This window comes from Natrix helvetica (assembly GCF_964273705.1).
Source record: "Natrix helvetica genome assembly, chromosome: 3".
In the NCBI taxonomy this organism is placed as follows: domain Eukaryota; kingdom Metazoa; phylum Chordata; class Lepidosauria; order Squamata; family Natricidae; genus Natrix; species Natrix helvetica.
The window spans coordinates 68,753,023-68,765,353 of NC_138549.1; the positions used below are offsets into that span (position 1 = coordinate 68,753,023).

At 39.5% G+C, this 12,331-nt stretch overlaps 1 protein-coding gene across 2 annotated transcripts in view; it reads left to right on the forward strand.

Annotated features, from left to right (window-relative positions):
• The window catches only part of SMG7 (SMG7 nonsense mediated mRNA decay factor), a 69,184-nt gene extending 57,112 nt beyond the window's left edge, over positions 1 to 12,072 (forward strand). Inside the window, exons 18-23 of one of the 2 annotated variants that reach the window (XM_081949569.1) lie at positions 1,676 to 1,825; positions 5,354 to 5,434; positions 7,322 to 7,478; positions 8,052 to 8,222; positions 8,301 to 8,449; positions 9,799 to 12,072. In XM_081949569.1, the coding sequence (XP_081805695.1) occupies positions 1,676 to 1,825; positions 5,354 to 5,434; positions 7,322 to 7,478; positions 8,052 to 8,222; positions 8,301 to 8,449; positions 9,799 to 9,912 (822 nt within the window). In that variant the 3' untranslated portion in view covers positions 9,913 to 12,072. The remainder of the gene's footprint in view (positions 1 to 1,675; positions 1,826 to 5,353; positions 5,435 to 7,321; positions 7,479 to 8,051; positions 8,223 to 8,300; positions 8,450 to 9,798) is intronic. The other variant, XM_081949570.1, reaches the window with a different exon arrangement.
• The last annotated feature ends 259 nt before the right edge of the window (positions 12,073 to 12,331 follow it).

The window sequence follows — 12,331 nt, forward strand, 5'->3', positions numbered from 1 at the left end:
CAAGGCTTTGGGAGCCCAGGCCTGGCAACATAGCCTTGTCTTGAGGACTTATCAAAAGGGATGGAGCTAACCTAATTTCAGAGGGATATTATTGAGAACAGTGTGTGCAGGAAAATAATCAAGGCACATAATCACTTCTAAAAAAGTAATTAACTGCAGCAGTCCATCAAAGTCATATTAAGACAACATTCCTAAGTATATAACTATGTTTTTCCTGACAGAGATAGCCACACATGCCTACAGGTGGTAGCCCTGATAAGAGATAAACTTAATACTGTTAAAGCTCCTTATTCCTATATAATATCACCTTTTTAAAAATAAAAGCAAGGAGCAAATTGCTTCCTGTTAGTAGTTGCAAATATGTTAAAGTTTTATATTTTTTCTACATTCCTGTGAGAGTGTGCTAGAATTATTATTAAAAGAATATCATAAAGATCTATAATTTATGTTTCAGATTTACTTCTGTCTACTTAGATTAATTTCAATAACCTTAAGACTTGATTTTATCCCAGCTGTAACAGTTTTGAAGTATTTGTCCTAGGATACTATATATTTCAGGCATGAACTACCTTGTTGTTGGCAATAGGTGAAAAAGACAGATCATGTTTTCTAGACCAAGAGGGAAGCTGTGATATTCAAGATCAAAAAAGGGCTTTGTTTTGCTCACAAGTAGCATTCTGAAAACTTTCTACCAATTTCCAGTGGTTTTTTTAAAAGTCCAATTTCTATGTTATAGAAGGTTCTGAAAATATGAGTTTTATCCCTTAGGAATTTGCAAGCAACATAGAGGGAACCACAAATATTTTAGAAGTGCATGCAAAGTAGGAATATTCTAAATCTTGTTCCAGCTTTTCCTGGGCAAGCCTAAGATGGATTTGCCTAGAAAAAACAGGGAAAAACTTGCCCCAAGCTTTGAGAGTGTTTCTACTTTGCATGTGGCAATCATAAGGACACTCAAAACTTCCTCCCACTTTGATCTGCAACAAAATAAGGAAGACGGAAGGAATAATAAAGCTAAGGGTATCTTTTTATTTTTGAGAGATAGTTAAATCTTAGATTTAGTCATCTGCAAAATACATCAGTTTTATATATCATTTGTTTATTTTGCATTATTCATGACATGGACTGCAAAAATTCATTTATTATTTGGGGGGATCACAGTATTGCCTTATTTGAGAATTCTGCCATATTGTATATATGCCTATATCTTCCAGTTTTGATCAATAAGGTGGTATAAATATATCTTGCATTAAGGGCAAAATTACTGTCTACGCTTTACAGAACTACTAAGATACTGGATAAATAACACACATATATATACTTTGCACACATTTGCTAAGTCAGGCAGTAGGGACTACATTTTCCTCAAATGTCAGTCCCAATGTTTGGTTTATCTATACATTCAAACATGAAGGGAAGGGAAGAGATTCCTCCTAAAGCTCCATACAGTGACAGAAGATTATATTACCACTGCTTTTCTCCCTTGAATCTTGTCATCTTCTCTTCTTTAGCTCTTTGACTAGCTTTTGCATGCTGGCTTAGATATCTTCGCATTCTCTCCCCTTTCTCCTTGCCTTGCGCCTCTTTGAGCCTTTAAACTTTTTGCTTGTCTGCTGCTATTCTTGCTTCCTTGTCTTTCCATGCTGCATCTCACTGTGCTCCTTTCTGTCACTAGGACCCCAAGAGCTCCCCTCTGCTTCCTCCGGACCTGTTAAAGAGTTTGGCTGCCTTGGAGGAGGAGGAAGAGCTGATTTTCTCTAATCCTCCTGATCTTTACCCAGCACTGCTGGGGCCTCTCGCCTCTCTTCCTGGACGAAGCCTCTTTGTATGTATTTGACTTAATTCTGCTGCTTCTTGCTCTAATTTTGCCCTCTTTTTTGTTTGTTTGTTTTCACTGCAAGTCAGTTGGAGGTTTGAAATCTATATTCCTTGCTGAAATTGTCTTTATGGGGGAAATAAAGATCTTATAGGAGAAAGCATCTGTTAAACAGATGTAATGTTCTATCAGGGTTGCTCCTTTCTGGCCCAAGGCACAATATATTTGTAAATACAGGAAAGGGGGCCCATTTTGAACTGTACCCCACCCAATTCTGTTTTTTACAAAAATGGATCACCTTGGCTTTCCCAAGTCTATTCAATTGGGGGTAATGAAAGTGTGCTTGCCTACTACAACCTGCTAAAGGTGGTGTTCTACCTGACCGCATTATTGCTCCAGAATTCTTATTCAAGCAGTGTAAGAAAGCTGCAATCTTACATGATCCAAATTCTGGTTTCTTCTTGACTTGCGGGGAACTTTCTGGTTAGGTTTTCCATCTGTGTTAGTACAAAAATATACTTTTACATTCTGTAATGTGAATAAAATAGGTATTAAGTGACTAAAACTATGAACTTAAGACCCAGCAAGCACGCCTCAGCCATTTAATTAATTTTAATGAAATGAGACATTCTACTTTAAAGAAGTGTAGAAAATATACTACTGTCAGCATGTGGTCCGTTGATCTCCTTTTTTAAGGGCTATCCAATCTGTTTTGACATTTATCAGGCAGAGAAATACGGTCCTTCAAGTAAGATTGAGATGAAAAATATTCATATTTGTTAATATAACCAATAAGGACTGGTTTAGGCCATGCAAATTTCATTAGTCAACCAGATGTGGAACATGAAAATAGCAGCTTTCCCTCTTATTGTTCACAGCTTTTGCTGATAGAAATATTGTTCTCTAGTATTGGAAAAGGAATAACCCTTGATAGATTCATCTTTCTAAAATCTAGTTTGAGGCTATCATAGATTAGCATAAAGGCCATATGTATTTCAAGTATATGTGACATTTATGTACCTGTATCCTGTCATGAGTGCAGAAGAGCCTTAATTAAGGAGATGCTATGTATTTTACCACAAAAAGGTAGAGAAATCCTGTATCTTAATACATGTTCAACCTAGTGAAAATTCAAAGCCTTTCTAATTAAATTCTAATTTCTAATTAAAATGCTACCATTGAGAAAGAGAGATTCTATTGTCATAAAATCACTAGGATTGCTTTCTTCCTGTTAATTGTATATTTGCCTAGGATGCTTGATGGAAAGGTAAGAAAAATGAAGACCTGTACATTTTAGATCCTAGACCTGGAGGTTGAATTTCTATATGGTCATTTCACATATATACATATGAAATATACCTTTATTTATATACTATAGTTCCCATGTGGAGTTGGCTAAAAATTACTTCTCTTAAAATGATGGCCCAACTCCATGGAACTGTTTATGTCAACATCAGTGATGCATGGTTAGATGAGCAGTTGCAAAGAACTCAAGAGCACCAGTCTCTTACACAAAGCATAGTTAATAAGAAGTGTTATACTTCAGCTTTGTAGGGTCTTGATTATCTTTTATAAATTTACTTTCAGTGATAGGTTTTTAGAAATGTCACTATTTCTCAAACAGTTCCTACTTTGTAAACACAGTAACTTGGCATATTTATTGAATGGAAGGTTATTAAAGGTCTAAATATTTAGAAATATGTCTTGGATTCATTGACAAATGAAGGAATTCCTTTCATTATCATGGGAAGCTTGGTTCCCTGAGAACCCCTTTGCTGAAGGGGAGAATAGGAATGGGAAGGAAGAGATGCCGTTTCTTATTTTCCTTTGCAAATCCCAATAATGTAGTATGTGATAAAATTTTCCAGTATTCCAGAACAGATTCTTTTTGATATAGGAGGCTGCAAAGAGAAGGAAATTGGTTAAAATTTCAGGAAAGTCATTGAGTTTATGGAGTTGCAGTTCTGGATTGAGCTTGTTGATTGCGTGCGTGCATGCGTGTATGTGTGTTAATTTTTAAGTTCAGTCAAAGAAAATGCTTGATTTGTATTAAAACGTAGTAGGATTATGCATTCATAATCCTTCTGGGATTTTTATTCCAGTGAAATTGTGAAAGACGTTGGTCTTCAGTTATCAGACATAATAAAATTCCCGCAAGGTTTTTTGTTTTTGTTTTACCTTAGCAGAATATTTTTGACTCCATATAATTTTGAGTTGATTTTTATGTAACTTCTGACAGTTACCCTTCAACTATCTTTCCAGTTCTATAAAGCAATTTAAAGTAATTATTTCCATCAACCCAAAATAATATCTTTTTCTGAAGAAAGAGATGGAGGAAGAATATGAAATCTTTAGAAAAAACACATGAAATGTATTAGTCATTAGCTAGTCATTCTTTAGACTGAATGCTACTCTTGCTCATCTCCCCAGTATCATTTGAGTTTAATGATTTGAATTATGCAGCTGTCATTGATTGCATCCCTTCCAATCAAATCTTAATGACATGTCAGGTCAGGGCCTCCATTATAAGAGAGTTGAAAGTATGTCACTTTTTATCTACAGATATGTGTCCATTTGACATCAATTAATGCCAAAATATGATACTAACCCTGAGCTTATCTGATCACCTTTTTTAAAAAAATTGCTTTAAACATAAATTGTCGCACCAACCAATCAGAAATTTTAATCCCCCCCAAGATTATGCAAATTGAACAGTTTTGCATAATTGTTATACAATGTTGTGCAATTTATTCTGATTTTCTTTTCACAGAGAAATCCAGCAACTCTATAGGATTGATCTCATACTTCCATGCTTTCCTCTGGAGATAAATTATATAGGACCTTGTTTCTGCTGTATGAAATTGGAGTTTCTAATGAAACTGTAGTCTTCATTCAAATGATAATCCTCTTTTTTTTCTACATTCAAGAACAGGCTTGCAAAGCAAATATAGCTCTGCATATTAGTCAGTTTTAATTATTTTAATCAGAGTGTATTTAACACGATATCTTCATTTTGGCTAATGTTACTCTATTAATTGCATTAACAAGTTATTTGCAACATCAATATTTTTCTTTTAAATAAAACCCTAAATACTACTAGGTTTGTGGTTATGGAAATACTAATTCAGATATTAAGCCTTCATATTTCAGCAGAAACCAATTACTTTGTTTACATCATACATTCATACCTAATGAATATTTTGATGAACTGCAATTTTATGGCTCCGCAACCATATAAGGTGTAGCCTATTGTTTTAATATGAAATTTCCCAAATGAATTGTTATTTTTTGAGAGCTACATATGCAACTGACTGCACTGTTTGCTATCATTTGCAATTTCATCAAATTATTCATATTTATTTTAAGCGCCTCTATCATATAGTTAAAGAAGTAATACAATACAAGGATCTTTAATATGATTCTTGTACTCATGCATGCTATATGAACCCCCAGGATACTTTCCACTCTGTTATTTTTATATTAGCTGACTTGTAAGTCAATAACAAGCTTTATTACTCTCTTTCCCTTATCCTGAAGAAATCACTGTTGGAGAAACCATCAGATCTGATGTCACAGTCACCATCTTTCCTATCGCTCACAGGCTTCTCTCTTAATCAGGTAACTAATAACTTTCTCGGTTTTCCTTCTAGACAGCTTTGGGCACATGTGTTGCTTTGAAGAAATTGCTTAGCAGAGCTTTGAACAAAGCACCATGTCCAAGCTGCTTTGAAAACAATAGAGATCTTCTCGCTTCTAAGACCAGGAGCTGGGATAGCCAGCACCAGAGAGATGCAGTCAGGCAGCACGATCAGTTCCCTTCTTCAGGATGCATTGCCCACAATCTTTACTCAGGCAGGTGGCAAGTGATACCTAGGCTGATTCTACACCCATATGCTGGAAGGCATCCAGATTGGCTGGCTGGCTTCAACAATTACCATACAGTTGTCTAATAGAAAATGTGGCAAAGTTAGCCAGTCTCTTCAATAAGTGGGCTTCCAGGCTGGCTTCCTGCTGTGGACAATCCTGTGGTGCTTACTAAAGCTACCCAGGTTGAAAGACCTTGAGAGCAGGCACAGGTAAGCTACATGCTGCTAGAGTTCAGCCAGTGCTATGGGAATGGACCTATAGAGTAAGTGAGTATGTGTACTTATTGATGCCACTTACCCTACAACTTTATCTTGTGTTACTTAGCTATTTATTTATTTATTTATACATACGTACATACTTATGTACGGAGCTTATACCTCCTAACAATAAACCTTTTTTTAAAAAAAGAAAAATATTACAGCATGCATTCAGACTAAATCTGTATGTCCCATGAGCAATTGCCTATAATTAAGTAACATCTTTACCCCAAAGTCTCTTGATTGTGATCAAAAGAGCCATCATAGCCTCATGGGGTAGGCCATTCCAGAGCAGAAGGGCTACTGCAAACAACTTCCCCTTGGACACCCTTTATATTAAGTTTCGGGTAGGAATTCTTATCCTGTCTTCTCAACCAAGCAGAGGACTCTCCCTGAATCAGCTGGCCCGGCAGATAACAAGGACATGCGCCATAAATTATTGCAAATTGTTTATAGTGATAGCAGTTAACTCCATTAGTCTGAACCATTTTGGATGAAAGGAAGCTCTCATGTTGGAATATTCCTCCGTACAGTATATTAATACCATAAAGTGCAAGTAATTTTAGGCTGTAACTTTCCTTGTAGCATGCAAGTTCTCTGTGGCTGGAGTTTCATGGCATGTTCATAATACAGAACATTTTATAGCACAGAACATTTTATCCTGGCAAGTTGTACATCCTACCTGGTGACCAGACTCCTAAAACAGCTTGAAGGTGCCCTACCAATACAAACTTATGTAAAAACTAGGCACAATGCCATGGCATCATAGTGGTGTGTTCAGTTGCCAGATCTAAACAATTCAATACAATATGTGTTGTCAGTCAAACAGAACTAAATATATACTATCCTAGCACATTTCATTCTATTTACTTACTTACTAACTAACTAATACCAAAAGAACTGACTGTTTCCCTCACAGTTTTAATATATGTTAGGAATAAATGTTTACCTATTGATTGTATGACAATCTGATTTTTTTTAGTTTCAACCTAGTATATAGAATAGTACTGTTACATGGTTCTATTTCTTACTTTTTATTTTTCATTTAAGAGCCAAGAATAGTGCATAGCAGTAAAAGCAGTAATCCTTCTTATAGCTAGGTTATATCTAATCCCTCATATCATATCATTTAAAAGAGATAAACGCAATACACAAAAAGACCCCTGGGTTTTAATATTAATTACTGTCATTCTTAAGCTAAATTATTTTGGACACCTTTTACTATGAACTCTGCAGGGATCTGAAGTAAACCTTTTATACTTCAGAAATATTGGATAAAGGCAACATTGACATACCTCACTAATACTACTGTACTGTACTAATGTGTTGAATTGGTCTGGTGTGATCCCTTTCTTATCCCTGTGCTCTTTCAATTTTATAGGAAAGATATCCAAACAGCATGTTCAATGAAGTTTATGGGAAAAACCTCAATGCCAGCTCAAAAGCCGAGGTTACACCATCAGTAACTCACCAGGAGACTTCACTTTATTCTCTTTTTGAAGGTACTCCATGGTCTCCATCTCTTCCAGCCAGCTCAGGTGAGGCTCCAACATTCCCTTCATCACCTATAGCATACAACCTGAGGATAATGTGTGTACCACTTGCTAAGCAACTCCCTTCCATCACTATTGTAGGAACATCATAGAACATCAAGTTTCCTTTGAATTATTCAGCAAATACTATACTACTTCCTTTCCTTTTCTAAGTACATTTCCTTTCAATGTCTGCACACACCTGCTCGTTATATTTCTACATCTGTCTGTATATACGTATATGGCAGTGGTGGGTTGCAAATATTTTTACTACCGATTTGGGTGCACTCCCGCATGCGCGCGCAAAGCTTCTGCATGCTTTCCCACTGTCGCTACTACTGGTTCAGCCGAACCGGGAGCAACCCACCACTGGTATATGGGCTCTTTGTATATACATGAGAAAGAAAGAGAGCGAGAGCTGAAAACTGATTTGCAGTCTTCGTGATATTCTTAGAACAAAGAAAACTTAGTAACTATAATGCTCATAAAGTCCAAAACCATGTATGTTTTTGTTTATTAATGAATAAAAGTTATTAATAGAATAAATAAAAATTAATGATTTTTTTCTAAATTCCATAGATCATTCAACACCAGCCAGCCAGTCTCCTCACTCCTCCAACCCAAGCAGCTTGCCAAGCTCTCCTCCAACTCACAACCATAATTCGGTTCCATTCTCCAACTTTGGGCCCATTGGGACTCCAGACAACAGGGATCGAAGGATAACAGATCGGTGGAAGACAGATAAGCCAGGTGAATAGAAGGTCTTAGCATCAATTTAATTTCAGTGGTTTTCAGGGACATTTACCTGTTACTCTTGCTCTCGTTTAGCAATGGGAGGCTTTGGCCTGGACTATCTCCCAGCAACATCATCCTCTTCAGAGAGTAGCTGGCACCCAACCAGCACCCACAGCGGTCCCTGGTCAGCCCATGGCCCATCCATAGAGGATTCGTCAGCTGTGCTTATGGAAAGTCTAAAGGTGGGTTGCACATTGATTCTGTACTTTATTGTCAAGTTATGCATTAGATAATAGATATGGCAAAATTCTGAAAGGATAATGATGTGTCCTTTGTGATATTTTTCTGATTCTTGCTATTTGGCAATGATATTGTGAACCATTTGTCTGTGACGTATGTACAATTAAGATGTATCTATAGGTAGTCCTTTCGTTACAGCCCCAGTTATGACCGCAACTTCCATCGCTAAGCAGCATGAGTCACCACATGGCCATGCTTGATTTCACCACCTTTTGTTTCTATAATTGTTCAGCAAATCAGGATTCCCCCATTGACTTGGCTTGTCAGAAGCCAACTTAGAAGGTCACAAATGGTGATCACATGGACCTAGCATGCTGCAACTATCATAAATACATGGCTGTTCTGACCACCACCACCACCACCCCACCTGTGAATAAACCAGAACACAGGCTTGGCTGTTTGCCACTGTTTAATTGCTGAGATAACATATCCTTTGGCTGAGGGCCCACGTTCAATAGAGCAACCCAGATAATTCAAATGAACAGACACGGCTAGAATACACAGATAGATTTTCTTAACTACTAATTTGAACGGTTGTTTCCTGCAAATGTCCTCTCCCAACGCCTCACCTATAATCTCTCGTGGGAGGGGCCAATCCACAACCACCTGTGCTTAATCGTCTTCTGTGAGTCTGCCTACGGAGTTGCTGCTTCCGTTTCTCAGCTCTTCTCAATCTAGCATCAGGGACAAACTGCCTTTGATCCTCCCCACTGTTCCATGCCTCAGGCGCCTCCTGGTGGCCAACCAGCCTCTCTGGTCCCTGCTCTGAGTCTGAACCCTGCACAGGGTCCTCCACATCGTCCAGAGCAGACTCTCATGGTTCCTCGCTATCCGAGTCCATCAGCAGCTCAACCGGATCCTGCTGGGCCACAACATATGGCCAAGTGTTTGAATTGTGCTAATGTGACTGTGGGGATGCCGCTATGGTCATAAGTGTGAACAAGCCATAAGTCACTTTTTCCAGCACAGACATAAATTCCAGTAGTTGTGAAACAGATAAGTCAAGGAGCACCTTATAAGAGTACCTTCAATACCCAACATGTTTATTGCATTTATCACTTGTGTATGGGTAAACTCTGGTGGCAAAGCATTTAAATTCTTACTGATGTATTTTACAGTGCTTCAAAGGTAGGTTCAGCCATACTGTGCCAGGAAGAACAGCAAGTCAGAGATAGGAAAAGCTAGAGAATTTAGTGAGGAACTAAGCGGTGCCTTGAGATGTTTTTAGCATGCTCATTTTATGCATCAGATTCTAACTTCCATCTTATGGGATGTTTGTTTCTTTGCTTAGTCTATCTGGTCCAGTTCTATGATGCATCCTGGACCTTCCGCTCTGGAGCAACTGTTGATGCAGCAGAAGCAAAAGCAGCAACGTGGGCAAGGTGCCATGAATCCACCACACTGAGAACAAAAGAGCTGGCAACCTTTGCAATCGAAAGCTCCATACATCATGGCATGTTGGGTTTACAGGACTGTCCCACACAGTTCTGTGCGCGTGGCAGCCTCTCTTCTGTTCCTTGATGTCAGGAGGGCGTAAGTGCTCCACCAACCCACTGAGTATGCACGAAAATGAATGCAGTGCAATGGAAAACCAACACCAGGAACTCTCCCATCCCACCAGGGCCTTCTGGAGGGAGAGAGGGACTGCTGTTTATCTTCACGGTAACCTGATATCACCGCCTCTCACCTTCTCCATCGTGCATGTGCCCAGCCATGTGGGAAAATAAAGAGATGGGAAAGAAGAGCAGATGGGAGAAGCCACTGAGAACTTCTCGATCCTCTTCCTCAGTATTGGGGAGCCTAATAGGAATCTATTACCTATAGCTTTGCTGACTGAGAATGTAGTTGAAATTTATTCCTCAACGTCTAAATTTCGAATTATTGCTGTCTCAGTAGTAAGATCACACTGAATTCTTCCATACACAAATGTGCTTTGTAGTCAGTGTGTAGCACCCCTCGAGTCACTGGTCCACCCAGCCAGAGTTGGGTAAGTGGTAAATTGACGGGAAGGGCGAGTGTCTGGTCTCCTGGGTTAGGTAAGGCGTTTCATGAAGGAGAATTTGGTCCCTCCGGCGTCATTTCCACCTCTTCTTCAAAGGTTGAGTCTGGACGATTGTGAATGGGTTAAGGATTCCAGCAGTACTAAAGTGCAGTGGCCACTGCCAGCCCTCAGTTCAGGGCAGCGCACTGCTGCTATGGGGTTTTTAAGTTAAATGGTTCAGATTCCTGTACATTTTATGATAGCGTAGTGACCAGTCTGATGAAATGGCAAAGCTGGCCTGTGCATTCACAGCCTGACTCCTTTATGTAGGTAGGTAGAAGCTTTCTGTGGCTTTCTTTCCCCCCCCCCCCCAGCCCCTCCCAGCCCCCTTTTCTAGTCTCCCACGCCCCCAACCCTGCTTGGTTGCTTGTAGTTCTGTTCTTCATATGCAGCATCCCACCAAATTCTAGCAGGATAACAGGGAGCAAAGGAATTAGACAGGACAATATAGGCAGTCTCCCCTGCCAGTAAGTATATGTCCGCAGGTTCGCACACAGCGCAGAGTTCCAGTTTCAGAATGGAAGTTCAAGCAACAAGATCCCTATGAGGGGACCCATGCGGAGAAGCTGTCAGTCCCACTTGCTCCTATAAGGATGCCGAAAGGGGGAAAAGGTTGAACTTGATATTTATTGAGCAGATGGAAGGCTGCAACTCTACATAGGAAACAAGGACACTTCTTTCTTCTCCCCCCCCTTCCCTTTTTTTAAACAAGAAAAATTGTTTCCCAGGGTATCTATGGAAACAGTCTAAATGTTTTAAACCGTTGCAAATGCAGGAGTATGTATGTGTACGTGTATCAGTTCAGGATCTGTGAGCCACAAAAAAACAGCTGCAGAGCAAAGCACATCCGGGGTCCACGAGTGACACTGGAGTCGGGGAACAGCCCCATATAGACTATATATGAAAAAGAAGCTGAATGAGGTGATGTTCTCTCTAGGATAGGAATTGAACTCCCTGTGCAAGCAGTGTTGCTGCTCTGGGTTATATTGCTTAAAAACACTTTCTTTAGAAAACTTAAAAAAAAAAAACCCTAAGCCCTCATGGATGAAGTTCTTGCCCTAGTTGTGCTTCTTTGGCCCCCCCTGCCCCCTCCCAAGCCGGCTTCTGTCCCTTTCCCTAAGTTTGCGTACTTGAGCTGTGCACCCCAGCAGCTGCAACATTCCAGTGTTTGAACAGCCACTGATTCTTGCACTCTAGACAACCTAACCAGACTCATGATCTCACACTCTCCACTGTGCCAGAATCCTGACCCATAGGTTCCCATTTCTGCATGAGAAATCTGGCGTTTGGAATGTTCTCTCTCTCTCTTTTTTTCTGAATCTTTAAGGCAGGGCTCCCTTCCCCATCCACCCTTTACACACACACACGCCCTGCCGTGGCTAGAACCTCAAGGGAAGGGGGGAACCCTCCCCCAGCAGAGAAAACTGGTTTGTGTCGTAAGCTTCTTTTGTGTTTTCGTCTGTCTGTGCGAGACCTGCAGCTGCTGAATTCAGCTTTGCCTTTAATTAAACCATGTTCTCTACAGCCAGTCTCGTGTAGTAACATTTTCTTTAACCAATTATTTCTTGTTAATGAAACTCCATTGATTTTGTTTGGTGGCAGAGGATATCTCTATTAACAAGTAGAAGGGATTTATACAGTGATGCATACGGCAAGTGAAGTTGAATATGACAAAGCACAGTTAACAAGGTTGCATCTTCTACACCAAGAAAAAAGCTATTTGCAAGCTGTGTTGTATCATTTCAATTACTGAGAGTGACAGAAGAGTTGGCAATGTTTGAGA